At 46.2% G+C, this 27,968-nt stretch overlaps 1 protein-coding gene across 2 annotated transcripts in view; it reads right to left on the bottom strand.

Annotated features, from left to right (window-relative positions):
- Window positions 1-636: 636 nt before the first annotated feature.
- Window positions 637-27,968, bottom strand: part of gabrb3 (gamma-aminobutyric acid type A receptor subunit beta3) — a 32,874-nt gene continuing 5,542 nt past the window's right edge. Inside the window, exons 2-10 of one of the 2 annotated variants that reach the window (XM_084676336.1) lie at window positions 25,643-25,690; window positions 23,059-23,150; window positions 22,807-22,874; window positions 13,010-13,230; window positions 11,066-11,148; window positions 9,943-10,080; window positions 8,273-8,425; window positions 4,677-4,921; window positions 637-2,650 (exon numbers count right to left, since the gene is read on the bottom strand). In XM_084676336.1, the coding sequence (XP_084532462.1) occupies window positions 2,297-2,650; window positions 4,677-4,921; window positions 8,273-8,425; window positions 9,943-10,080; window positions 11,066-11,148; window positions 13,010-13,230; window positions 22,807-22,874; window positions 23,059-23,150; window positions 25,643-25,690 (1,402 nt within the window). In that variant the 3' untranslated portion in view covers window positions 637-2,296. Of the gene's footprint in view, window positions 2,651-4,676; window positions 4,922-8,272; window positions 8,426-9,942; window positions 10,081-11,065; window positions 11,149-13,009; window positions 13,231-22,806; window positions 22,875-23,058; window positions 23,151-23,229; window positions 24,406-25,642; window positions 25,691-27,968 lie in introns of those variants that run through there. The other variant, XM_084676335.1, reaches the window with a different exon arrangement.

The following is a 27,968-nucleotide window of genomic DNA, read 5'->3' as shown; positions in this document are numbered from 1 at the left end:
TTTGGGGAACATTTGAGGAACAGCCCGTAAATCATATTTTACAGCTTTATGTTTTTTCTTTCAGCGTAACATAAACTAATCTACAAAGTAGCTATTTTTATGTTGCAGGTCATTTGCTGGGTAACCATCAGAGTCAGCGATGCAGTGAGATACAGTTGCTTCACCTTGCCCAGGGGTGGCCTGACTCATAAACATACTCGCAGGTACAAGGTGGAATTTGATGAGTCATGTGTTCTGATCCCCTGAGTGTTAAGTCCTTTTTACCTCGCAGAGCCGTTCTCAAAAGCAAAAAAAAAAAAAGCTATAAAAACAGTCTGCATTTTTAGGGAGGACCTCGCACCTTGTCTGAAAATTGATTCTGGAAATAAATCTCTGTCCTCAATCTCTGCTATATGTAAGGTGTTTTAGGGTTTGGCTTGACAATCGAAAGCTAGTTTTGAGTCCAAAACGCATTACTCAGTCTTGAAGTATATTTCAATGGGTTTCAGTAAATTGTGTGAATACGCCAGATCATGTTTGTCTACCAGCTATTGTCCCTACATCCAATTTACTAGACCAAACCTGGTCAACTAATCTGCATGGATCGGTGAGTCATTAACAAATTCACATAAATAAAAACCACACCAAGAATGATTTCACAACATGTGTAATATATTTACAACACATTTGAAAACTAATATGATCAATCAAAGTCATGTTGAAGCGATGATGACCAACAAACCAAAACAGTGACAGAGAACCTTTTAGCGCAACAAAGCAGACAGGCGCAGCGATCGCCTCAGGTTTGGAGTCTATAACAGCCCTCCTCAATCCTGGTCCTTGGGACCCGCTTGCCCTGCATGTTCTAAATGTTTCCCTCTTCCGACACACCTGGTTGAAATGAATGGCGTTGTCATCAAGCTCAGCAGAAGCCTGACAGCAACCGATTCATTTGAATCAGCTGTGTTGGGAGAGGGAAACATCTTAAACATGCAGGGCAGTGGGTCCCAAGGACCAGGGTTGAGAAAGGCTGGTCTAGAAGCATGCTGGGGGTGAGATCGTGTGGAACTGGAACATTCAGAGACTGGTGGGGAGTCTGTAATGGAGGAATCACCACAATCAGACCTGACACACAGTAAGGTTGTCACACTCACTCACAACTAAATAAAGCCATGCTGTCAACAGTGGACCGGGCGGCAGTGACTGTCCTGTATGGGGATGCAGCAAGTATAGGTGTACTGATGAGAATCAATTCTTAGAAATATTGTCGTTCTGAACCTGAGTCGTGTTTTCTAGCTACTTTGTACATAGTTGTAGTAAAAAGTAAAAGTTCATTTTTATTTAAACAAGCCACATAAAAAGAACATTTAAAAATGTTAGAAATTGTACGTTTTTGCAGACAAACCAAAACTAGTTTGGTAGAAATGTCAATGGGCATTGGGCAGTTGCCCATCGTGGCTTCGTGGCACTAAACCACATCTCTACTCAGAGAAAGAGACTGTCTTTACTGGGGTAGAATCGTTAATAACAAGACGAATTTATACAATATTTGATGCTTTGACTGGTTGCATAATTGATCGTGAAGACCAGTGTGGAGGGATGACTTTAGGGAGTCCATGACCGAAATACTTTGTGTATTGAAGTCACAAAGTCCTTGTCTTAAAAGCAAATAAATGATCTACAGAACAAGGCTCACTGTCTGTCCAGAGGTTCAGCACTTCAAAATAACAGTTGGTGGCATACATTAATCACAGGAAATATGTATCCCAGATTATTCTTTATATGTGACTATTTAGAATATAGTTGAGCTGGATCCTGTGCAAACAGATGACAATGTAACAAATTATTTTGAACTCAAAGAATATAATATATATGATGTGAAACCCAAACACCCTAACAAAACGCAAAATTGTAGGCTTAGCATTTCCCAATTCTCCTCAAAGTTTTAGCTATCTTGATAACTTAAGAGTACTGTACTCTCCCAATTACAATTTGAGATAATTGGCCATTTCTGTAAAGACTATCCAATACTTTTCTTAATCTGACCAAAGTTTCTTCAGAGAAAGAAGGTGTTTCCAGTCTAGACATGAAATTGACAGGGTTAAACATGTGTAGGGGGTGTGGTACTTCGTCTTTGTGTGCTTGAATGAATGGACTGTGCATGGTCACACATGATTGGGTACATATTGATCCTGGGCTCAGTAAGTATAAAAAATTGTAAAAGGGAATGTCATATTACGTCCTTTCGATAAAGAGATGGCTGTGTTTTCTCTTACAAAAACAAGCATGGGTTTGGAAAAAAAATCCCATTGGTTATTTAGTTCACGTAGTAGAGCCAGTAGATCATGTTAAAGAGGGAGAACGCGGCGGGGAAAATGATCCGCGACCATCTGTCGATGGCGTTCACGTCCGTCAGGTCGGGGATTTTGATTTTCAGTTGAGACGAACGGCGGCGCAGTCGACTCTTCTTCAGCGTGGCCGTGCGGTCGGTGCTCTGGCGCCCGGGCGGCCTGAGCGAGCTCTGCCGTCGGAACTGGATCCCCGAGTGATCGAACATCATGGACGCCGACGAGTTCTGCGTTTCCCCCACGCTGATCGTGGGGACTTCGTTCCCCGCGACCTCGTTGCGGATCTCCAGCGTGGTCAGTAAGATGTTCCCCTGGGAGTCCACCTGGCCCGGGGGAGAGAGACAGGGACGCGTTTAGAGGCGTCGACGCTGCGCCGGTGCGGGGACACACGGTTGGGCGAGTTACGATGGAAACATTTGACAACATAGATCACGCAACGGCAGGCCAACACCATCCAGGAGGCTGACAGATTGTAAACTTGGCAACTACAGAGTAGTGGCCTTCATAAACAGGTTTCCTGTCCCCAAAACTAAATTACCTCTCACAAATCTGTCCAGGGTTTGATCGAATGATACCACCACCACCCCCCCCCCTCTCTCTCTCTCTCTCTGTTATGGCCGCTACTACACTCAGACAGGATAAGAGTAAATCTGTCAGCATGTTACAAGCTGGACCAAGGAGGACATGAGGCCCAGCTACTGCTTGGGAGCCAAGTACTCTGGATCTGGTCCATCTAGGGCCAACTAATGGGTTCATCCTGATCCCCCACGAATAGTCAAACGCATATGGTATATAACATACCCATTAATACATGATATTCTCGCACACACATCGTCATAAAGTTGCACATAGTCGTTATAAATATGCTCATTTATATGTTGACGTTTAGCGTTAGTGTTATTGTTGTTCAAAATTAGGCTACAAACTGCTACGAGTGATGTAATTAACCTGATGTGTGGCAAGCTGAACACGGTGTCACGCTCCTATCTAATGAAACGTGTTCAGGACACCAGAACCTCCCATGCTGGTTCGCACGGTAATAACGGAGGCAAGAGGAAACACACTGACATGTTGAGATTATTTCCCCAAGGGCCTCCCTCCCTCCTGTCTGTTGTTTGTTTACTCCTACCTCTGTCTACCTCCGGGTGGTAATAAATAATTCAAGGTGGAGTTCCAACAGCAATAATGCAGTAATTATGGTTCCAACAGCACAGTAATGATCTGAACCATCGCCGCTGATGGCTTTGGATAGGGCACAGGGGCAGGGAAATGTACTGTGACACTGCACTGTTTACAGGAGCAGGAGCACATTCGGAGGCACAGTGAGGAAGCCCATGAAGAGAGTGGGAAGGTGGGAGGGGAGGGGGGAGGGGAGGGGGGGACACTCACACTGACACTGTTTGTGACTGGGACCAAGAGGTGGAGTCATGAAGGGCTGCTCTGAGACAGAGGAGCACGGCCGCGAGTCAGCGTTTCCATTACGGGTGGCGTGGGTGGGGTAGGGGTTCAACTTTGCGTGGCGGCAAAAGTTTGAGGGATTCGAGGGGTTCACAAATGACACAACGGGTGGTGATCCACACTCACCCCTCGTGAGGGACGTCGCCCCTGTACCTGATTGGAGTGTTTAATCGACGCCGCTTTGCACTTGGCTCGTTCCAGAATAGACTAGGGACACACACACACACAGACCGCCTTGTCATCTGGGGTTCGTAATCAACACGGCTGTGAGGGAGCAGGAGAAGGAGAGTAGCTGCTGCATCTGATGATGTGAAGGTCTGGGTGAGTTATTTTTCTACTCAGAAGGCGGCCCTGGGTCAAAGGGGTCGAGCTAAAGGTAAAACTGCCCTCCGTGTCACCACTATGTGCCCTCTTTCTAACACTGTGTATTCCTGGGGAATAGAAGAAAGGGGAGGAAAGAAAACACATTTACTTTCTCCCAGACATGGTTTGTACAGTATGATGTACATAACCTTTGGAAATGAGATCTCAAAGGGGAATTGGCTGTGTTCAGTGGAATTCCGGCATCGCTTGTGATGGCCAAAGATGAGCTGTTCATAGGAAGTCAGTGCTACACTGTCGTGACTGCAACACTACCGACCTCTGTCTCGAACTCCAAACTCTACAATCCTCTGTAATGTCATCATTGATAACGGCATCTGATACGTGACAAAAACAGCGTTTTCCATTTCAAGGCAACTCCATCCTCCTCAGGCCTCGAAAGTGCGACCCAATCACATTTGGAAGCGCCACATGAAGGACTGAAACGAAACCCTCTAATGTCCTCAGGGACTCTACGTCGAACAGCAATGCACATTGGCTCGTCGCACACTGGTCCTGGCGAGGCCTCACCTGGTTGCAGTCAAACTTCACCCGGTCGTGGTTGGCCTTCTCAGCCTTCTCCGCCAGCTTCTTCTGCATCTGAGGGCCCCGTCCGAAGAAGATGTAGTTGACGAAGGCGTACTCCAGCAGGGCCAGGAAGACGAACACAAAGCAGCCCATCAGGTACATGTCGATGGCCTTCACGTAGGGGATCTTGGGGAGGGTCTCCCTCAGGTGAGTGTTGATGGTGGTCATGGTGAGCACGGTGGTGATGCCTGGACGACAGGGAGACAAGGGTTAGGGTTAGAACTAGGGTTAGAGTCAGGGTTAGGAGGACCAAGGTTGGGGCAAGGGGCCATGGTTTGGACAACGACCAGGGCTAGAGTAAAGACTAGGGTTAGGGCTGTGACTAGTATCAGGATTGGGACTAGGGCTAGGGGAAATACTCCAGCTGCAGCATACTGTGAAGGACTACATTTTTTTTGGTGGACTACATTTTCTTCTAAAAGGAAAATTATGCAGGAGCTGTAGTTTACTATCCAATTGAGGTTTATAGTTCATTACGTTAAACATAAATATAAGTGGAATCACACACGCATCCTTGGACCATAACTGACTGTAAAAAATCACCCAGGAGCAGACGTCCTTTCTGAAGCTCTGTGCTGTAAAAGTCACACTGCCTGTAACTACCAAGCTGACATTAAAGAGACTCAGACAGCCAACCACTGACACTTTTCTAATTAACACATTCTTCATAGTGAATAAATATCACAGCTTGAGGTTAACTCTCCGTTATAGGGCTGCGGAGCAACGGGGAGCTGTCATCGAGCCTGCTTAGGGGAAAACGCCATCCTATCAGGAGACCAGTTGTTTTGGACGATTTTGGATCACGTTTCGTCCCATCAATGTTGCATGGCTAAACTGAGAGTGTGGACTTAGCTACAGCATCCGCTAACTCAGACAGCAACCGGGGGTTCTCCTACCAAATACAGTGACTGACAGTGTTGTATCAAGTATTAAGTGAGAATCTATATGGCCCTTTCCCATGGTGCACAGCATCTTTAGCAGTTAGAATTAAAAAAGCCCTCTGATAAAACATCTCTAAGATAACAGAACCCTTTTCAGTTCTGGAAGTGGCTGTTTGGAACAGTTCTTTTTGATCTGTAAAGGGTTCTAAATTGACTTCAATGGCCCATGGACCTGGAAAAGGGTTCCTTGTGGAATCCTTTTCACACGGTTGTTACAAATCAGTCTACTGTATATGGCACCCTTTGGCTAGGGTATTCCTCGTGGACTGTGTTACAGCTAAGACACCAGGGAGAGACCGAGATAGGGGTACTCAGGGAATACAGGACATCATATGCATGGCAAGTTAGTGCCAATTAAGATTGGAAAAAAATGACTGTCTCTTTAATTTTCTGTCACTAATTAAAAAGCAATCTGTCTACTATTACAGGGGTGGCATGGGTTAGCTAGGCCCGTGCCACTGTCATAACTCCCTGAGGAATCCCTTCATTTGATCGCTAGGGAACACCAAGCAGATGACTGCATAGCTGTCACGGTGTGTTCTGCTGTTAACATACTAACAACACTTCTCCTTCACACAGTATCTTTTCAAATGGTTTAATTTTTTACTACATTTAGCTGGAGCCCTCTCTATTGGACACCCAGCTGGTGTTTACTGTATAGATTTACATCCATCTGTATATCTATCTATCTATCTATCTATCCATCCATCCATCCATATTTACATATTATATATACTGTATAATGACTAATTCCGAACATTATTGGAATGCCACTACCCATTTTTCCTACAGTAACATAGTCTCTCTGGTCAATGGACATACATCTTTATTGACCTTTTTTAAATGCCTCATCGCCAATTTTTGGCAAGACTACGTTTCTTTATCTTAGGACTAGCTTAGCGGAAAATGCCCTAAAACCATGAGCGACCAGCCACCATATGCTCGACATATAGGATTTAAATAATTAAGCACAAGCTGATATAAGCTAAACTTGTATTATCATATTCATCTTGATTATATCACAAACAATAAACACAAAAAAATGACAGGGTTTTTTCCTTCTTTGTAACATTGGCAAACGATACCTAAAAAAGAACAGTTAAACACGAACAGCTTTAACACAGGCTGCGTTTCCACCTTTCAAACAGGGAGTTACCGCCGTCATGCATGGTCTATTTTGGTCTGTTGTGACTTACATAAACCCAAAGTGTTGCAAGTGTGGGGGTGTGGACAGGCCTGGATGTCTCCCGACCACAGGCAACAGAAAAACAAGACTCTAAACCCTTCAGTAGAGTAGACAGGAGTGGAGTTACCCAACGCTGACCCAAGCCCAACACTCCTTCTACCAACCACTTTCATAACGACAATGTATATAGCTTCTATCAAATGCCACACACAGAGGGGGATTTGAACCTGTGACCTCTCGAGCTGCATTCAACTATTCTAACCACTGAGCTAAACGCATCCCTGTAACATTAGAGCCTGGCTCCCATTAGAATCTCAGAGCTGAAACACAGATTTTGTTTTTGGTAATAAAGCAGCCTTTCAGCTGAGTCTTCGAAAAGACACAAGCGTGTTGATGACATGAGCACTGGATTCCAATCCAAGCTGTCTCTCTTATGGGGTGTGATGTTGGAGTGTGTGAATCTGTGGAGGGGAATCATGTAATGCTAATCTCACACAGGATCTTCATGATGATGGCTTGAAGACAGAGAGAGCCTGTCTGAGAAACGGCTTCTCCAGTGATTGAATTTGGAGGCTGAACGTAATTGCATTTCAACCGCATTGATCTCGGTGTTTCCAGCAGACGACTTTTTGAGGGGGGAAGAGGGGCGGTGGGGGCGTGGGACGACGCAACGCAGGTAAATCAGAGGCCTCTGCGTGTTTATCTCCTGGAGAACACTTCCCTGGGAACCCTCCTCTACTTGGAGAATCCCCCCACCTCCTCTGCCATTCTCTCTCCCCTTGGGATGGAGAGAGAACAGTTCCGGACGAACCCTACGAAAATCTACCGCACCTGCCGGCGGTTCGTGGTGGACAGCCTTGTCACTCGCACAGCCTGTGGATGGATGGGCAAACAGACGCACATCCAAGGACAGCCTAATCCAGTGCGAGAGCAGGGGACAACGGAGGGTAATGACAGTTTTGTTCGGCAGTGAGGGACATCTTTTAGTTCCCAGAAGCCCCTGGCTGAATGTGTCACTAGCCAACCTTGTTCTCAGCTCTCAGACTCCCGGCAGGGTCCACGGGAGGCTGAGCGCTCCACTAATGGGCAGACTTGGGACCAGATCAGACAGAGAAACACCTTGTGTCCGTCAGCGAAACCTCTGCCTACATTGCTGGCCGTGAATGCGTGGAATTTCAACGGATGAAAGGCGTTTCTGTGACAAACTGTGTGCAAGCTTGTGTTCTGTGATCGTCACAATGTGTTTTTTTTTTTTTATAATGGTAGGCATAGGCTTTGTTTTTACAGACAGTTAGCCTCCGTTAGCTCGCAAGCTAATGTGTTTAATGTAGCCTACGCATGCTCCATTATAATGCCCTCAATACAGGGACTGGGTGGGCATGGGCCCAGGTGGGGGAAGGGCTGGGCTGTACCTAATGCCACCCTGGCAGCGGAGGCATCGTAGTTGATCCAGAAGGAGACCCAGGACAGGATGGTGATCAGGATGGAGGGCATGTAGGTCTGCAGGATGAAGTAACCGATGTTCCTCTTCAGCTTGAAGCTCAGCGAAAGTCGCGGATAGGCACCTAGGTGAGGAGAAACGGAAAAAAGGTTTTGTTTTAGAGTTTTTGTGGGTATTCACGTCAAGAGGGATCACAAACACACACACACACACACACACACGGAGAGAGAGGGAGACAGCTCTTTGGTTTTGTGTTTTCGATTACCACGGCAACCACGGCAACGGGCGCACGGACCGTGTTTTAATCGCCATGACAACAAGCAGGCGTGGTCCTGAGAGAACGAGAGTTCTGTGTGACTTGGCCTTGAGCGAACACGGATTCTTTTTTTCTTTTTTCACTCCTGACATTTTTGTGGACGTGTGCCTGCATGTGTGTGCGCATAACACACGCATTCTATGTATATTTCAAGAAAACCACACTGCAGTGCAAGTCAAAAGGAATACAAAAAATCTAGGCAATGTCGAGATCTTACAGTGATGTACAGTGCATACAATTTTCTGCATTACGCTACTGCATTACGCTACATATATATGCTGCAATGTTATTCACCTAAAATAGCCCTTGGTGAGATCAAAGGAATGTTATTTTCAGAAACTCTTAAACCGGTATGTAAATGTAGCATGCTCAGATATTACCCTGTACAATGAATGTTTGTAACTGTCTTTATTTATACATCTGGAAAGACAAGCACACTCATACTTGAGATCTGAATAACTCCTCAAACAATTTTATAATATGTTGTTCACGTCCTTGATTGTCATTCGCCAACAACTCTCAGGGTTCAGCTCTGAAAAGATGTGTACGTGACTACAAACCTTCCTGCCATTAACACAGGGAGGGGGAGCAGTCGTTATTGTGGAGGCCTCAGCGAGAGTTGGAGCATTAGTGGGGAATCACTTATGCTGCAGGCCTACGCTAACTCATGAATGTATGATGTCCTCCTGTATCGAGAGCCCCCCCCCCCCCCACCCCTCACTTTTTTTTCTCTAGAGTGCTTAAAGAAACCAAAGGCTAATTGGCTCTCCATTGCATCCCCAGCTCCAGCGCTCCGCGGTTGTAGAGACCGAGGGAGAGGCGGCCGTGTGATGCACAGCCTGTAATTAGGAGGGCCTTTTGAAATAAGTGGGACTGCCGACCCTCGTGGGAACGCAGGCAGCGAGTACGACAGCTACCGTATGGTAGCTGGGTATACCCCAGATGATACAAGGCTCTGACGAAGCACTTCGATGGAACTTTCGACGAGGCCAGGACAGTGGCAATGTGGAGGAAGTGGATCGGTTCACTTCTTGCCTGACGCAGGGGCCTGGGTTCAAATCTCACCGGGGCCACATTTCCTGCACGTCTTCCCCCCTCTACCTGCTTTCCTTTCTCTCTCCAACTGTCCTAGCAATAAATAAAGCTAAAAAAGCGAACTAAATATGCCTCATTGCATCAGACTGAATGTCCTAACCCTCGATAACGGACAAGGGGCCCTGGGAGAGGAATTGCAGTAAAAAAAAAGACATTCATTGTTGTATTTGTGCATAAGGGCCCTCTATTACCTGGAGAGAAGACAAGTGTTTGTGTATAACGGCTCTTACCTGTAGAGAAGACCACATTTTTGGACACCAGCTTGTAGTCAACGATGGAGAACTGGGGCAGTTCGATCCGCGTCACCCCGGTCACGGCGTTGTCGCCTCCCTTCCAGTAGAACTCAATGTCGTCCGTCGTGTAGCCATCTGCGCCCAGACACCCCCCCCGAAAGGTCAAAGATCCAAACTCCCCAGGACAATTGCAACTCCATGCAGTACTGCAGTACCATGCAGCAACTCCATGCAGTACTGCAGGGGCGCAGGTTTGTTTTCAAATGTGGGTGGGACAGCTTTGTTTTATAAATGAAGATGCAGCCGTAAAAAAACTAGTTTCTTTAGGAAAAGTGTGTGTGGGGGGTGGGAAGGGATGTAGTCAGGCACTTACATACCCGGCTTTTTCCCCACCGTGAAAACTATGTAAAATGTTGTGTATCGACCTTCCCCAGAAGGCTTGCTATGGTGAACCGGCTGAAAGGCTAATGCCATTATTTTGTTTGCGAGACAAGATGAGTAATGTATTTTAATCTGCATTTGTGCCAAGTGACATTTCTCATCCTTAATGACGGAGTGCGATCACGTCTGATGAATCACAGGAGTCGGGCATTTGGTAACGTCTGCACAAGGCCGATGTAAATCGGACATTAGTCCGATGTCCCGCTCTGTGATCAGATTGTTATCAGACCCATTGGTAAGAAGGACAACAAAATCCACTTTCATGGGATCAATGACCTTCAACTGGTTTATGAGGAGAGTACTGTTGAGCATCGAAACAGCCAAACTAGTCATAAAGACTGATTAAGTTTGGTCCAATCATGTAGCCGCCATGTTTGCAAAATTCACGGTCGGCCTTAAAATCTCTCAGCAAACACATCGGACAAGGTGAAGCAATGTCACAGTTTAAAGTGGACTTCTCTCTTTCTCTCGCATCTCACTCTCCATTTCTCTCTCTCTCTCTCTCTTTTGTTTTCTCTCCCTCCCTTTCCTTCTCCCGATCTCCTCCTTTCCTTCCATCACTCTATCCACTGCTCCCACACGCTCTCCCTTTGTCTCTCTCTCCCTCTCCCTATCTGTCTGTCTCAGGTACTCTCTCGTCCCCCTCCTTCCAGGAGTGTATCCAGGTATCGGCACTCACAGCTCTCTATCTCCAGGGTGCAGTTCTGCTCATCCAGGGGGTACCTCCTCAGGTCCATCATGCACGCTGCCGTGGTGGTGATCCTGGAGCACACAGACCACACAACAGCAAACGTCAACAAACGTTTGGGCTGCAGGGCTGCAAAACGTTCTTTGTGGTGATAGAATGATTATATATATTTCACACTGTTCCTTAAGGTCTCAGAATAGGGTGTGTAACATTGGTTGGGCTGAAAATGGCCCGGGTGCTGTTCCATGCGCCCTAATGCAACCCTAAAAAACAAAACAATAACCGTAGAATGAAACGAGAGGTTTTCTCAGTTTTATGGTATGCTCATCAATATTTAGATGAGCTGCGCACTGATTGGTTGGTTTACAACGAGCCATACACAGAGCAGCGTGCAGCTAAACTAGTGTCTGAGATCTACGCGACCTCCATTCATGATCCTGGGCCAGAACACCAGTGGGCTGGTGCCAAATAAGGCACAGCCACCGAGTTGACGTCAACTATTAACTTTGTTGGGATTCACCCGTTTTACAGCGGCAGTTTCAAATTGTGAGATTTGCATGGGAAAGAGATGTCAATGGGGCTTTGAGGTTCTCTGTATGTCCATTTTACCCACCCAACTGTTGTTATTCAACTATGACGAGGTAAACTCGGTTTTGCATTGTATCACCCCTTTCCCGTTTTTGGATAACGGACCGCTTCAACTGGTTTTCCTCCTGAGGGGTTATTGATTTCCTTGGTAGACTTGGTAGGTAAGTGGTGACTACTGTGGGAATCCTATCTAAAGAGGCCCAATTGACAGTCCAGTCCATACCTCTTCCTTTCTTGTTCACACTCAATACTGTAGTTTAGAAAAGACCAAAACACCACATACTGCATGGACCAATACTGTGGGATTTGCCTTAAAACACTTCCTGACAGATAACAGACAGAAATGTTGACGTGTTTCCCTTACACACGATCGATTTACAGCAAATGTGTCGAGTTCCGTCCCGTAACATAACTGGGACACGACAAAAGAATGACTCAGCACCACGGAAGATGTGGCCTGCATTCACAAAACGCGGCCAATTCTGCCTATATGGCCACTTGCAATATTTGCCACGCACATTCTGTATTTTTCCAGCTCACATACAGTGCAGGGCATGTCCTTGATGTCAGTAGCCGTGCACGTGTATGAAAGACTGCTGTCAATGGTGTGTTTCTGACATACCTTCAGAGTTGCACCAGAGAAACTCAACACACTACATGTAATAGATGGAGGGGGTGGGGGAAAGCTCCAAGACATTACCATAAACTCATGAGCATTTCTTCCCATTAATGGCTTCATAACAGACAAGCAAATAAAACACTCCCTCTTCAGCATGGGTCGATTACGAAGATTCATGCCTTGATGGCTCAGTCTCTTCCTGTGTTGTGAAAGAGCTTGGCTGCTCAGTAATGCACTGTGGTCTATTTCTTCTGGTTGTTTGTTAATGCCCTCTCTCCACATTACTGCGCATTAAGGAGGCTCCCACTGTGAAGATCGCTGCAATATGTCGCCCCTGTGCAGCACGTGAGTGCAGAACATTTATGCAGGAGGGAATCACTCTGAGCCTAAAGACAATCGCGAAGATCGAGTGTCGTTTTGATGAGGAGGAAATGAAATCTGGGTGGCTTGATTTGGTTAGATTGGTTAAGGGCTTGGCTCCAGGCTGAACATACAGAGCAAGCTGGGGATCCCAAAGATGGAGTCCTTTCTAGAACAATCCAGTAACCGTTTATTTGACTTAATAAAAAACACTCCTTCAGATAAAATTGAGTTGACATTTTTGGGGGTCTGACGCGATAGATGGAATCGTGTGTCGTATGTGATTTTAATACAAATCGGGAAACTAAGGAGCTTGATTCTGAATCAGGAGGGGACGAAGACGAGGAGGAAGAGGAAGGGGTTCTCACCTCAGTCCGTACAGAACCGTACCGTCCGGATGGAGACGGATCATGCGGTTCTTGACCGTGACGCCGTGAACAAAGGACTTCTTGTCGTTGAGGAAGTAGGTGTCGGGCACCCAGAGCTGGTCGGCCACCCGGTTGTCCAGCGTGAGATTGAGGGGGATCCCGGCGTAGGCCAACCGCTTGTCCCTCCAATACTGCTGGAAGTACATGGTCAACGTGTAGTCCTGGGGGAGAGAGAGAGAGAACAGGTCAGGATATGGTTAGGCTTAAGGTCTCCTAATCACCACACCTTTGGACCTCACAGTACATTTTATATTTCTAAAACCGTAAGACTGGTACTGACCAGCGCGTGGGGTGGTTTTCAAGTGTACGTGGGACAGCTTCTTTTTTTTTTTTTTACATCAACGAGGATGCGGCTGTTCAATGAAATGTTCTCAATCAAAAGGGGGAGAGACAGACGTTTTTCAGAAAGTGGATGGGACGTGTCCCACGTATTTGTTTAATCATGCCTGCACCCCTGGAACAGCGTCATGACAACTTTGAATCCAGAGGCCTACTTACTAGCAGAGGGGACACTGCCAAAGTCATGGAACAACTACACAACCTGACAAGGGTATTTATAGAAGTGTCAAACCTCTCTGATTCTCCCTGGCTGGCCCTGGGCGGCCATGTTTTCGGACCTGTCTGGTGAAGGTTCGCCCCCTCAGTCATTCTAAACAGGGCTCTGTCTTCAGAACACAGAACGCTTGCGTCTGACTGACTGCCTGTGAGGTGTTTATCGAGTTTAATCTGGTGAGACTTCATCGGAACCAGTCCTGCAACTTGATATCTGCAGAGATCTTCGCATGGTTGGAGCTGCGGTTTAAGGTCAGCCACAGGCACAAACCAGACTGTCGTGATGTAGCATAAACGTCTTCGCGTTAAGGTCGTTTGTTAGTTCCAGTGAGTGTCAGAGTGTGGATGACAGACATAGAGAACCAACAATGTTCTCTCAACCCCAGGATCAAACTGACAGTCCTCTGAGGTGCTCTTTTGGTGTTCCCCCCTTGGGGAACAGTCATGATGTTATCTCTCCTGATAGGCTGAAGTTTGTGTGAACTCATAATCACACACAGCAGTCTATCCATAACCCGGAGGAAAGGAGTACTTCTGGAGCCAAACTGCCATGGTGAGACTCCATTGGACAGCCATTTTACACTCCCCCCCCCCCCCCCCCTCCTTCTGATAGACCAGTTCCACAACAGGAGCCATCAGGACTTTTTAATGGAACTTTGGAACACCGGGTTCCCTTCTGCTGACTAATACTAGAACTCGTTCCGGAATGCTTTAGTCTTTAATAAATAAGCAAGACTCTGGAAAATAAACAAACTCCACTCCTTTCAACGTGCTGAGAGTGCATCTAATGTGAAACACTGACACAATAGCATATTCATAAATGTGCATGTTTGCATTACAGGTTTGTTGGGTATGCCCACTGTATAGATTTGTACTAGTCGGCAGAAAATAGGCACAAACATTTAAGTCAATTGAAACACAATAAAAAGTGTGAAACTGTCTTAGAAAGCAACAACCAAAGAGCATTCTAATTTGGATGCTTCTTCAGTGTCGGACGGTGGTTGACTCTGTGGGGAATAGTCTTGTAATGACAAGAAATGTGTTGGGCCAAAACCCATGGCACTGGAAGGAGTTTTGGCAAAGTACCCTACCCTATCCCCCACCCCTCCTCACCTCACCCACCCCTCTCAGCCCCCTCAAAGAGAGGCTTTCATCCTTCCTCTCTGGGTGCTGAAAACGTTCTCTCCCCCAGTAGAGAGAGTAGAGAGAGCCGTTACATATTCTCATCAGAGCTTCTCCTTTGTCAAGTTCTAGTGTGGGATAGCTGGCTGGCTGGCAGACTGGCTTGCTGATTGGCTGGGAAACTAGCTGGCTGGTTGGCTGTCTGGCTGATTGGGTGATGTAGCCTGGGCCTGTGTGGGGAGGTTCTGCCACAACAGCCGTAGATGAGTCGGTGGACTCTCAATCTCACCCCAATGACGGAGCACACCCTCCAGAGCAGAGATAGACACATCACTGTTTAACTTAACACTGTTGAAAGTAGCACATTCATGACGTATAATTATTTGTTCATTTCCTTTCACAGTGTACAGTTGTACACTCTACGATGACGGATGACCTGTAACAGAATTGTAAGCGCTGTAGAAAGCTCTTGTCAGACATTCCAGGGGACAACCCACCCTTCTGTACTCTGTACCAGTTCACCTCTTAAACTGTAGTCGGGATATGAAATACAGACTTAATTATTCAACGCAACATCACCTCAAAGAACAAAACCGCTGCCTTGAAATATTTATTCTCTCCAATCTCTACCACAACAATGGATCAGCACCCCCCCCACACACACACATCCCCCCCCACACACACACACACACACACACACACATCCCCCCCCCCCCCACACACACACACACACACACACACACACATCCCCCCCACACACACACACCCCCCCCCCCACACACACACACACACACATCCCCCCCACACACACACACATCCCCCCCCCACACACACACACACACAAACACACAGTTACACTCGTTTTTTTTCAGACAAATGCTGTACCCAAGGTCAGAGGAATCTACTTCACTTACAGTTCACACAGTTCACACAACTGCTCAATAATCTGCTCCTTCGGTCGATGTGGAGACAGCATTCAAATGTCAATACCAGTTTAAGGAAACGTATCACAAAAGAGAAGCAAATCTATATGTACTGTTCTGGTTATTTGAAAGGACATTTGAAAAGCTACTTGAGGCAATCTTATAATCAGACACATCCATAGGCTTTCAACATGAGGGGAATAAGATACAATCACTATCAACTCTGGTTAATATGATTACTAGATTACCCAGTAGCCATATCATTTTTATCAAGCGCTTTCTACTTTTCTTCGCATTTAACTTCTTCAATTAGCAGTTGAGGCGAGAAAATGAAAAACGTGTTATGTTTTCAAATGGATGGACAGATGCCAAGGAGATAGAGAGAAAAGAAAGAAAAGGAATGGAAACAAGAGAGAAACAAAGACAGATAGTGTGCAAAACAGGGACAAATTGAAGGAAAGATAGAGGAGAGAGATAGAGGGAGAGACAGGGAGGGAGAGACAGGGAGGGAGACAAAGAGAGGGAGAGAGACAAAGAGAAGGAGAGAGATAGAGGCAGAGAGAGGGGAAAAGAGAGACAGAGAAAGCGAGGACGAGAGAGACGTGTTCCGAGCACCAGTGTATAAATGAGTTCCACAGGAAGGAGGGGATGGTGGTGTCATCATCAACTCAGAGGGCTGGCACGCGTGCACGCACACAGGGCTACAGCATGCCAGTCAAACAGGATTTACATCAAACCAACACCAGGACATCTGCTGGGGATGACGGCACAGTGCAGAGACTCTCCTCCTCTTCTCCTCCTCTTCTCCTCCTCCTCTCCCCTTCTCCTCCTTCTCCTCCTCTCCCAGATCTCCTCCTCCTCCTCCACCCCCCCCCTCCCCCTCTCCTCCTTACCCTCCTGCGTCTGCTTGTCACAGAGCTCCTTGGTTCATTATTTGACTCTGCTTGAGTAGAACAGTCAGAATTGGGGGAAAAAACGTAACAACTAAACGTTCCTCAACAGATCCAGTTCTTAGAACAGCAGTGTTAGCCCTGTGAATATCTGACTCTGAATCAAGATCAGAATTTTGCATTTCCATCAAGTGGTCACAATTTCCTGACGGTGATTTTTAGGTGATTGTTGTCGAACATAGGTATTGTGATTAGTTATTTGTCATCGTTTAATACTTGACGCGTTAAGACAGCCCAGAACAGCACATATTTCCAATATGTTGCTTCTGTCATGAAAGACCACACTAATATTTCAATATTTTCAGTTCCTCAGGTCTTCCAGGGGGACTGAACTCTGGGGCTGCAGATGGGTACTGGGCCTGACACATCGACCGGGCAGTTCTATGTACATCTACTACACCGTGGAAAAAACATCTAAGCTCTCTGAGGGCACAACTTCCCTTCAGCAGGGCCGTGAATGATGTAAACATGCCAAAATGGCTGTCCTTTCAGTCTATCCAGCTCCACATCTGGCTGAGTCATAGTGAGTAATAAACACTTAGCCACGCTGCCGCCGAGAAGAGCTGGCGAGGGCTACGAGGGGAGAGGTCTGTTGGTCGGCAGAGACAGACGTCCACAGAGCTGTGTGTGAAATCACCTGTTGCTGTGACTGGGAAGATGGACCCTAAGCCGAAGGCCAGGAGAACTCGCGTTTATCATCGGAGGGCACTTAACAACGCACACGTTTGGAAGCGACATTAAATCAAAATAAACCTCTGATTGGAAAATTACAGGGGAAAAGTCGGCGCTGCTTTCAAGCTAAAAATAAAAAAAAGAGAGAGACAGCGAGCGAGCAGAAGTGAGAAATATATTAATAAATCTCATCTCCTTGACGACAAGCCCTCCGCAGCTCGCCCACACAGGGTTGAGGCCGGTACCTTGTGTGACTCTGTTTGAAAGCATGCCGTTGACACCTCTGTGCCTCCCTCTCTCTCTCTCTCTCTCTCTGTGGAGACAGAAGCAGCTTCACGCTTCTCAGTTCGTCCTCCTGCGATCAAGTTTTGTCACAACTAGTCATGCGGGGTTAAGATGGAGGATTTAAATGCTAATCAGGGAACGGCCCCACAATTTCTGACAGCCTCGTCCTGCGTCGTGTTTTGTAGTTGTTTTTGTTTCGGTTGTTTTGAATGACCAAGTGAGGTCTTTTTTGAACTGTTGAAAACTCCCAAGTCAGAACAACATCAGGTCATATGGGGTTGGTCGACGTTGACGGCGATTGATTGATTCCACGGCGAGTGCGGTCGTCCTCCTCGAGGGCCACCCTCAACTTTGCTCGTCACCTGGGTGAGCGCCGCAAAGAATCCACGAGGCACCGACCGAGACCGGTGACGGTTACCAAGGCAACCGTTTTCACCAGAACCTAGCATGGTGGAACGAACCGTCATCTGTTACACAGCACTTGTGACGCTCTCTCGAGGGAGGCATAACTGATGTGTTTGGTGTGTTTTGTGTTTGACATCCTACGGAATCTATATATATAAAAGTCCAGGTTTATTGGAATATATTTCTGTAGCTTTTTAATAAAAGCAAGGAGGATCAATAACAGTTGTGTTAGAAGGAGGTGAGAGATAACCCAATGTACATTTTACATTAAAAATGTCAGTCAGTCCAAAACTATCACTCCCACTACACACACTTCTACTGAGTTTTATAAATCTATATAATATATATAATTCTTTATGGCACCTCAGAAAGAAAGAGGAAGGAGAGAGAGAGCCTCAGAAAGAAAGAGGAAGAAGAGAGAGAGAGAGAGAGAGAGAGAGAGAGAGAGAGAGAGAGAGAGAGAGAGAGAGAGAAAACTGCAATCATCGGATGCAATTTGTCCGTCTGTGAGGAGAGTAGAGAGAGGGGGGAAATGACTTGTTCAGCAAAGAGCACGCCATATCCGCTGGAGCTATCAACGAGCCAGCGTCTGTGATGGTGCTATGCCACCTGCCCATTACAAGCCCAGCTCTTCTGGAGTGCTGCACAGCCGGCACAGCTTTCAGCCAGGCAATCTCTGTGTGACCTTGCCACACACACACACTTTGTAAACGTGCATGAGAAGGGTATAGCTAAGTGGTTAGAGCATTTGACTGCATGTCTTCCCCCCCCCCCCCACGACATTGCTTTGGATCAAAGCGTCGGCTAAATAAGTATGTTATTGTAATCATTATAAACACACACCTGGACAGAATGGGATCTGCTGCGGTACACACGCACACCAGGATGGCAGTTGTACATCCTGGTGTTTGACATCGACGGACTAATCAACCTCATCCATGACTAATCAATAGAAGGGAATCGATCATGATTTGTGAAGAGCGAGGGGGCAAAGAGGGGGTGAAAAAACTCAACTTGGAGCTAGTGAGCAACTACCGTTGCAGCTGGGGAGAATCTTTAATATTTTATAGACACATTTTCCACTCTCATGGCCTCATTTATTACTGGGTTAAATGCCACATAAAATTACACTGTCAAACGTCTATCTAGTCTATCTAAAACTTGTGCTGGCTATGCTGAACAACTTATTAGTAGGCTGCATACTCTATAGCTCTATTGTTCAGTATCTAGTATGAAGGTATCCATAATTCAGTATCTAGAATTTGAGTCTCTAGTTCTGTTTCATGTGTTACGGTATCTATAGTGGGTATCTATAGTACAGTATCTATTATTAAGCTATCTACTGTATAGATCCATTGTATTGTCTAACTATTGTGCTGGGAGTCCCTCTGACCACTGGTCAAGTCACGTGTCGCTCTGTGAGAAAACAGGGCAGAGAGGAACCCGTCGTGGGAGAAGGGGTGAGGGGGAACGGGGGAGGGAGAGGGTGGGGGGGGGGAGTGCGGGGGAGTGCGGGGGAGAGAGGACCTGTTTTAGTGTTGGACTGGGGAGACGTGGTTCTTTTTCTGTGACAGACGACACATCCCAGTCCATGTTAAATGTGCCAATGAGATCCCTTCAGTCTAGACTGACCTCGTTGTTTTAACTGGTCCTTTGGGAGAGAGAGGGGGGAGAGAGAGGGGGGTGGGGGGGGAGGGGGATGGGGTTGAGCCAGACATCAACAATCTCTAAAAATAATCCAAGAGTTTGGACTCAGATGATGTTCTACTTTCACTCGCACCGGGACGCTCTCGTGGGGTCTGCGCGTCGCTACCGCTTCGGCGCCGCACGTACATTCAAATAGTTTGTCAGATGTTTATCTCGTTTTTTGGGGGTCTTCTCCCTCTTTATTTCGCTGCTGTCATTCTTCCTGTGTCCATCTCGACGGACGACTCAGCGCTCACACCTGAAGACTCCGTGGGATATCGGCCATAACCATGGAGACGGTCTATTTATGCGCGCAGTGATCATCGTCGGACATCCGTCAGAGGGACCGTGAGAAGACCCCTGATGTGTCAGTCACTCTCCAGCAGATGAGACAAACACATCCAGAGGGTGATGCTATTTCGGTTTTGTGGCGGGTACGGAATCTATATTCCGCAGATCCTCTCACAGTCAGAATGTGCCTGAATCTGAAGTTAGGCCAGAAGAAGATTCAGAACCGCCCAAGTACTAAACGCACCTATAGGTTATAGGGCCTAGTTGGGAGGTTCATCTTTCTGACGGTAAAGAGAGTTCAGCACCATGGACAGCTCTGTCCAGCTACACTGTGGTGCATAAGCTGCCCTGAACAGCCCACTAAACAAAATCTTTGGTGCACCACATCCTTTAACCCCGTGAAGGAGAAAGAATTGTAGAGTCAGAACAAAGATCTAACACATGCCAGGAAACTGGAGAACCTTCCAGGCGACAGTAGGTTTGCGCAGAGCTCATGTAAATGAACGCGCTTCTATCATAATAATAATAATAATGTGCTCATTTAGCAGACAATCTTATCCAAATTGACATATAGGGTGGGGGTGGGATGTGTGTGTGTGTGTGTGTGAGTCAGGGAGGGGGGAGGGAGGGGGTGTGGAACCTGCATCTTCTTGATGTACAATCACTTGCTCCACCACTGAGCTGTAGCCAGCTATCACACACAGAGAGCAAGGCATCTTCATTTCTGGATGTAGCATTTTCCCCCAGCTCAACTCCAACCCTGATTGGTTTCTTCTGGCTCGTTCGGAGGACCAGCCCAGCCAATTGTATCTGGGCTCAGGCAGACGAGACCCCCACCTGGTCTCCCCCCTCCCCCCTCCCCCTCTGCTATGATTATAATAATCACTATAAAAACGCTACTACTTTTCTCTGTTTAATATTTGTATGACTTTTTTCACACCTTCAAGTGTACGGGCCAATTATATGGACCCAGGGATCACATGGTACATACATAGTAGCTGTTTACTTTCAAGGTTTAACAGTATAGGGCCTTCTAGCGTAGGCAGAGATTGTGTTATTGTAGCTCGACATCAGAGAGCAACAGCACACTGCGCTGCAAGCTCCAGATCTTTCTCCTGAGACTCAGAGGGAGGTCCACTTAACATACTTCTCTCCAGCTGACACACTACTATATTCATGTCCAGTCACTGTTAACACTGCAGCTACCCTCTAATTTAGCCCTGCAGTGCTATATTCCAGTCCAGGCACCCCTTAACACACTCCATTTCCCTCCAATAGCTGCTAACACCGGTCTGCATTCCTGTCCAATGACATTTCATCACACGTTACTCCCATCCAATAGCAGTTCGCGCCACTTCTCTACTCCCGCCTGATGACTGTCAACGGATGTTACTCCCACCCAATGGGCTACACTTCCCCCAATCCAATCTGCAGGCTGCAGACCCACACTGCTGCCAGACAGTCAAGCTGCCACGGTCGCTGACAAAGCCCGGCCAAGAGGTCTCAGATGGACAGTGGAAAGCTGGCCCAGAAGAGCAGATTAGGACTCTCAACCCACGAGGTGTGGTCCCCTCTACACACCATCATCTCCATTTTAGCTCCATGACAGGCCATGCAGTGCTAAACCCTCACTGCTATCCTCTGAAAGCCAATGCGAGTAGTTAAATGTTGTGAACTTTTTTTATTTAACGAATGCACTTTAGGGGTCATTTTCACATGAGAGTAATGCATACCGGCTTGCCTTTACTATACTCTGCGTTTGAGCAGTTCACTCACCCGCAGACGACCAAGTTCTGTGGATCAGCCACAAGATTATTTTCTCAACCAAACCAACAAATCTGACCGTCTCTCCCTTGGAGAGGACTGAGTCGCTCCACGCGCCTCAGCAACACGACTTTGCCCTACAGTCGCTGCCTTAAAACAGCACTTCATCATACACCGCTGTCAGGACAGCGCGTCGGAGGCTATTTCCTCCAGGAAGCATGTGATCAGACGCCGCGCCCCGTCAGCAACAACGAGCCAAGATGGATGGTGGTTGACGGGACCCAGAGGAGTCCAAACTGCCCCCCTTCCCTCCTGAGGTTCAGCCAGGCCCCCCCTCCCCTCCAGAACCCCCCCCCCCCCCCTCCTGAGGTTCAGCCAGGCCTTTATTAGAAGAAGCACAGAGTGACCTTCTGGACTTGGAACGAATCTGAGCAAAATATGTCTCGATCCGAAAAAAGACCTGGAGCAAAATGTGTGTGAACACACCACCAATCTTATGTAAGGACACACAACAGGAGGGTATTTGGCTGGGACAACGGGGTGATTTACTGCACATGTCCACCTCGCGGAAACTGATTTCTTCCAGTTAAAGATTTCTTCTTTAAAACTAACATTGATTTTCTTTTCCCCCTTGGGAGGATTCAAGGGGCCACAAACTATATAGGCTGTATTGACTGCATGTCAGGAACAAGCACGTGGACAGACCTACCTCAAACTGAACTCTCTTCTTTGTGTGAACATGCTGGGGAACCTTGAGCACCTGTTTTGTAGCAAGCCTGATTTGTAGCAAGCCTGATTTGTAGCAAGCCTGCTTTGTAGCAAGCCTGCTTTGTAGCAAGCCTGCTTTGTAGCAAGCCTGCTTTGTAGCAAGCCTGCTTTGTAGCAATGACTTTCTCACTCACACTCCAGAGGCACATAATGATGCTTAGACTTTAGGCATTTAAGCAAAACTCCTATTGCTTCCTTAGCATTGGAAGTTAGGTAACTGAATGATGTGTGTACGTCCACACGCTTTATGACACTAATGAACAAATAATAAACAATTGCTTTATCAAAAATACTTACAAAGAACAATATAAGTACTTACCATATTGACTTCTGACACCCTATCTATGCTTGCCACGTCTATACTCATCCCAACAGCGACCGGGGCACCTACGAAATAAAAGTATGCAATTAAACAACGTCGTCAGTAATTGTCATTATAATTGTATATGTTTAGTTACTGCATATATAAACTAGTATGTGTATCATTACTTCATGCACAGTCCAGATTATGATTTGCTTTAAATAATTTACGTTTGTGAACAAAACTGTTATAGAAACTTCTACTGCGTACCTCCAAAGTCGGGGCGAAGGCGAATATCATAACCTTTCAACAGTTTATCCACTGTGTCCTTTACAAAAGACATATTCCCCGGTTCGTTGACGCTGAAACAGAGAGACCAGGATTACAGCCATTTGGAGACAACTCGGGTTACCCAGTTTACCAGTCATCTACAACACTTACCTCTGGGCACAGCACATCACTGCCACAATTAGTGGCAACGAAAGAACGTCCAATAGCCCTTTTTTCGCGAATCCCCACATTCCTTGTAGTCTCTGAGCGACTGAACGGATGTCAATGTTTTCCAGCGTTCAACAAATGAAAAAATGACCACAGACTGTTACTTCAGTAGCGTTCTACTACCTTATTTCTTATCTCCCGAAGTCCCTGGGTCAGGTGAGAACTATGGATTAATCCGATGTTTATCTCTTGAGTATAAAAATATTATTGAGCAGCAGCCCATTTGGTGAACACCACACATTTTCCGCAAACCGATGCCAGTGATGGCAGCGACCTATAGTAGTTGGGGCTCCGCCAAGTCTTCATTTTTTAGACTGTCTTTAGCAGCCTTTTGCTTTGTTAAGCTTGGTTGGTGAACAGTTCTTCAAAATTTCGCCAAGAAAGTGTCAAGAGTCGGTCCGAAAGTACGCGTACAATTTCCATCATCAGATATCCATGTTGTCATCACTAGTTTTTTGGGTTGCGGGCTCGTCGGCATCAATGTAGAATACTCTCCTTTGCCATGCAGTCCGGGTTCGAGTTTGAGGGATTTGGCTACCTATGAAATAGGGTACTACTACCAGCACTGGGAGCCACGTGATACAGTAGTCTGAGAGCTTGTTGAGGCGTTTTTGCTGATTGGTAGAACAAGAGAGTTCATCAAGAGGCAAGAGCCGGGCAGCACCAATTCATTCAGCAGGAGAATTGTCTCAATGGTTAACATCCGTGCTCTCGCTCTGGTGATAGCCTAAGATAAGACGCTTCAGTGCCGACTGGTTGGTCTCAACCCCGCTCACCCGGGTACTGGTTTAAAGTAGCCTATTCCGCATTAGCGTCGTCTATGGCGCACTACATTCATTTGCTAAGAGAATCTGGTGAATCGAGGGGGAGTAAGCTATAGTCAAACGGGGCGGTTATTCGTTTAAAAACACTAGGCTACATAATAATTTGGGTAAGCTTGAAAAATTCACGCGAGACCTGCCCCCTCCCCGAACGCGTGCCGTGACTTTGGTGAGTAAAAAGTGAGAGGGACCAATACAAAGAGTCATGGGTGAGTGTCCCCCGTATCCAGTCAAATGTGACGGGGCGGAATATCAGTCTAGCTGTCACTAGTGGGAATTAGTCCCCTGATGAGAATTCATACTATAGTTTTCTTCTCAAGACGAGGATCGAAGATATGATCTAAATCTGAAAGACTGACGTAAGAGGTTGGAATAAGGACACTAAACACTGCGGATCATTACGATTCCTAAAATAAACCTCTCACCATCCTCATGCTTACAAAGAGCTATGTGCAAAAATGAGTTGTTTTTTATGTAACATAAATGACTTAAGTGGCCTGGTGTGTGTGTGTGCATGTGTTTGTGCGCCTGTGTTTGTGTGTCTGTGTCTTTTTGTATGCACCCATGGTGTGTTTGCGTGTGTGTGTTGAGGTCCATGGCAATGGTTTCGAGGAGATCTAAATATCCATACTCCATTAGTTTTCTAGGCTCTGCGGACTGCCTGCCTCTAATGGGCTTCTTCTGGCCCTGGAGAGGAGACGGTTGTGGGTTGGTTCCGGGAGCTGCATTAGACGGATTCCAAAGCCCAATGAAAGGCTTGATAATAGGTTACAAACAATTCTTGGTGGGAGATTATGTTCAGCTCTAAGATGTTTTACTGTTGGTTTACAGATATCAATTGATATTCCCTAACAAAGAAATTGAACTATATCATATTCAAACATCGTCATAGGGAGTTTCTTTGACCTGTGTAAAACTGTTACCATTTGGTCTTGGGCCTGTGTTACAATATGTGTATAAATATATTTGAATGCATCATTGGTTTACATAGATAACACGAGAGCCCTGTCAGGTTCTACCCAGCAAGCACCTCCACACGCGCAGCACCCACTCGCACTCTCAGGCCCAGCGCTTTTCACTCGCGGAGCTGAAGTGTGGGCAGAGAGAGGAGAAGCACGTCTTCAACCTTGGTCTGTGAAGGGCGGCGTGCATCTGCGCTAGGAAGAGTTTGCGTTAAAGCAAAGTTGTATCTTTTTAGTGAAGCTGTTCTGGATTCTCCAGCCTCGTGGAAGAAGTTATGAGTGAAAATGTTTGTGACTCTTCCTTTACTCTCCTCCCTCGATGGATTCACAGGGAAAGCTATGTTATTCTAATCAGCCGTAGGGGATATCAGTGTTCAAGCTGATATCGCTGCAGGGGAGACAACGATCTTTAGCTGATTGTTCCCTTCAACCAATTTCTTTGTGTTACAGATATCCCTTTTTGAAACTGAACCTGACCTTGTTCCATTAAAAGAGATTGAACAGATCACTAGTGTTTTATTTGACAGATTTATCCAGAATACAACAGTTACATAGATCGTTGGTGATAATTACCTTGTGTCGTAAATGGCAAACAACTTTTTATTCCCGTCCACAGCATTCCTGAAGAAAGGAAGATAAAACAATATTTAAAAAATAATTTTTCTTGGATATAAGATTTATGAAGTGGATGCAGTGATAGGTTCTTAAATGTGTACATTTAGTTAGATACAACACAGACTCGTACATTTAAACACGACACAGCCTATAACGTGAAAGAAAGTACGTTCAAATCGCGGACATATCCTGACCAAGGTGTGGTGCTTGGTACCAAAATTTAGAAGTCGTTTTGTACCCATAGCCAATACCATTCTATGGACAAACTGCCAGGATCTGGGGACATGGCCGTTACGCGTGTTGTGGCGCGACTCCCTGCTGTTTTATAAAGGCTCGTTATTGGTCAGTGGCAGTAGGCTAGAACTAACTGCCAGCAAAGAACGTCAATCATTTTCAATCTCCATTGTCTGCCAGACTAAACTGTAAATAAAAAAGTTTTTTCTCCTAGAGTTGGCTTTACTTGAGTTAAGTTGCTACTGACAGGGTTAGCGTGTGTAGGCCTATGGTATTTTTATTTTCTTTTTTACTGGAAGGTTACTAAAAGTTAAAAGCGCCATCAATCTGGCTTAAACTGCCACTCGTCCTGTCACTACTCTCCTCGTGTATTCTGAAGACTAATGAATCATCATACATATTCAACATATTTCACTCTGCTCAAATCTGGTTGTGACGCATATTTATGATACATTACATAGCCTATTTAGGTGTTATACGTTACATGGGCGATGAGAGCGCAGTGATAGGCTATCACATAACGGTTGATTTATGTGCGCTCTGAAACATTTTTGATAAATGGAAAACCCCAGTGTAATCTTCACATCCCAATGTCAAAAGCAAAAATGATTAAATCAAATGTTTCACCACATCCCATATAACAACAAGAACGATGATTTATTCCCACTCTTAATAAAATAATCTGAACATGGAATACGAGATCCCTCTCATGGTAGTCTTTGTAACTACTCTGTCTTCACACACACACACACACACACAAACACACACAAACACACACAAACACACCCACACACACACACACACACACACACACACACACACACACACACACACGCACTCTCTCTCTTCCTCTCCATCTATCTCTGTCTCGCTCTCTATCCAGCATAACATCTTAATCAAAGGCCAGTAGTTATCCTACAATAAGACAGTTCCTTTGACCAGATGTGCACCATTTAAAGGGTAGAACAGACCGCTGTTTCTCGATCACTATCGCAAGAACGCTAATACAAAATAACACATTGATGGCAATTTGTCACGAAATAACTTGCTTTGGATACAGTATTGGATTTCCTCAAGAGTGTAGTGTTCACCGTTGACGCACAGAGTCTAATGGCAAAGTAAGGGATGCCAAGTCAGCAGAATTGTTGGGAAACCCTCTGAATTTGCTGCCACCGTTTTAATCATTGCCCTGGGGCAAACAAATTCCATCGACAGAGGCGATCGTCCAACCTCTAGCAACCTTTCTCTCATTTCCCCCCCGAGGGGCAATTATGGTGTACGAACGGAGGTAAAGTCCCTCAACTTTGATTCCAAATATTAACTGTTACAATCTGAGCGTCAGTCAGATCCATCAGCGCAGGAACAAGCGGTGGAAGTTTGACGGCGCAGCAGAACTGTGCGGTAAGCTTTCGCAACTGCGCTTAGCTGCCTGTGCAGCAAACATTGCATGCAGTGTGATTAGATGTAGTGGGCTGTGTGAGTATTGGAGGAGAGAAAATTGTGGGTCCAGTGAAAAGGACGGCACACTCATTGGGGTTCAGACCGGCGGCGGTGAACGTCGGGAGACCAACGAGAGGCATTTTAATGTTTGTCGTTGCAGCACCGGAATGTAAGAAATATGGAGACGTGAGGAATGTCTAAAAGATGCGGAAGCCTTGATCAATGACTGAGTTCATCAGTGAGTCGTAAACGAGGACAATTACCTACAATGCTGGGTCCGCACAATCTTTAGCAACGCAGGGTGTTTCTGAAGGGGAGCCAGGGTCCAGCTGAGGAACAGATTACATTGCGGGATTTGCCTCGAGGTTCAAATGGAATACAGTCCTTATCACTAACGTTCTCATCACAGTACAGGTACAGATCCCGCTTAGACACGACATGATTGATTTGGAGAAAATTACGGCGTTCATTCTTTCATAAACTCTGACAGAGATGCACATCCCCTGTAACTATTATTTCATTGCACTTTATGTGATTTTGGGGGTGTATGACAAAGGGCTTATTGTTGGAGACTGTACTATGATGAACAATGAACACTGTGACTTGGTGA

Source organism: Hypomesus nipponensis, chromosome 16 (assembly GCF_054491055.1).
Source record: "Hypomesus nipponensis isolate SF chromosome 16, ASM5449105v1, whole genome shotgun sequence".
Taxonomy (NCBI): domain Eukaryota; kingdom Metazoa; phylum Chordata; class Actinopteri; order Osmeriformes; family Osmeridae; genus Hypomesus; species Hypomesus nipponensis.
This window is presented reverse-complemented; position numbering and strand designations above follow the sequence as displayed.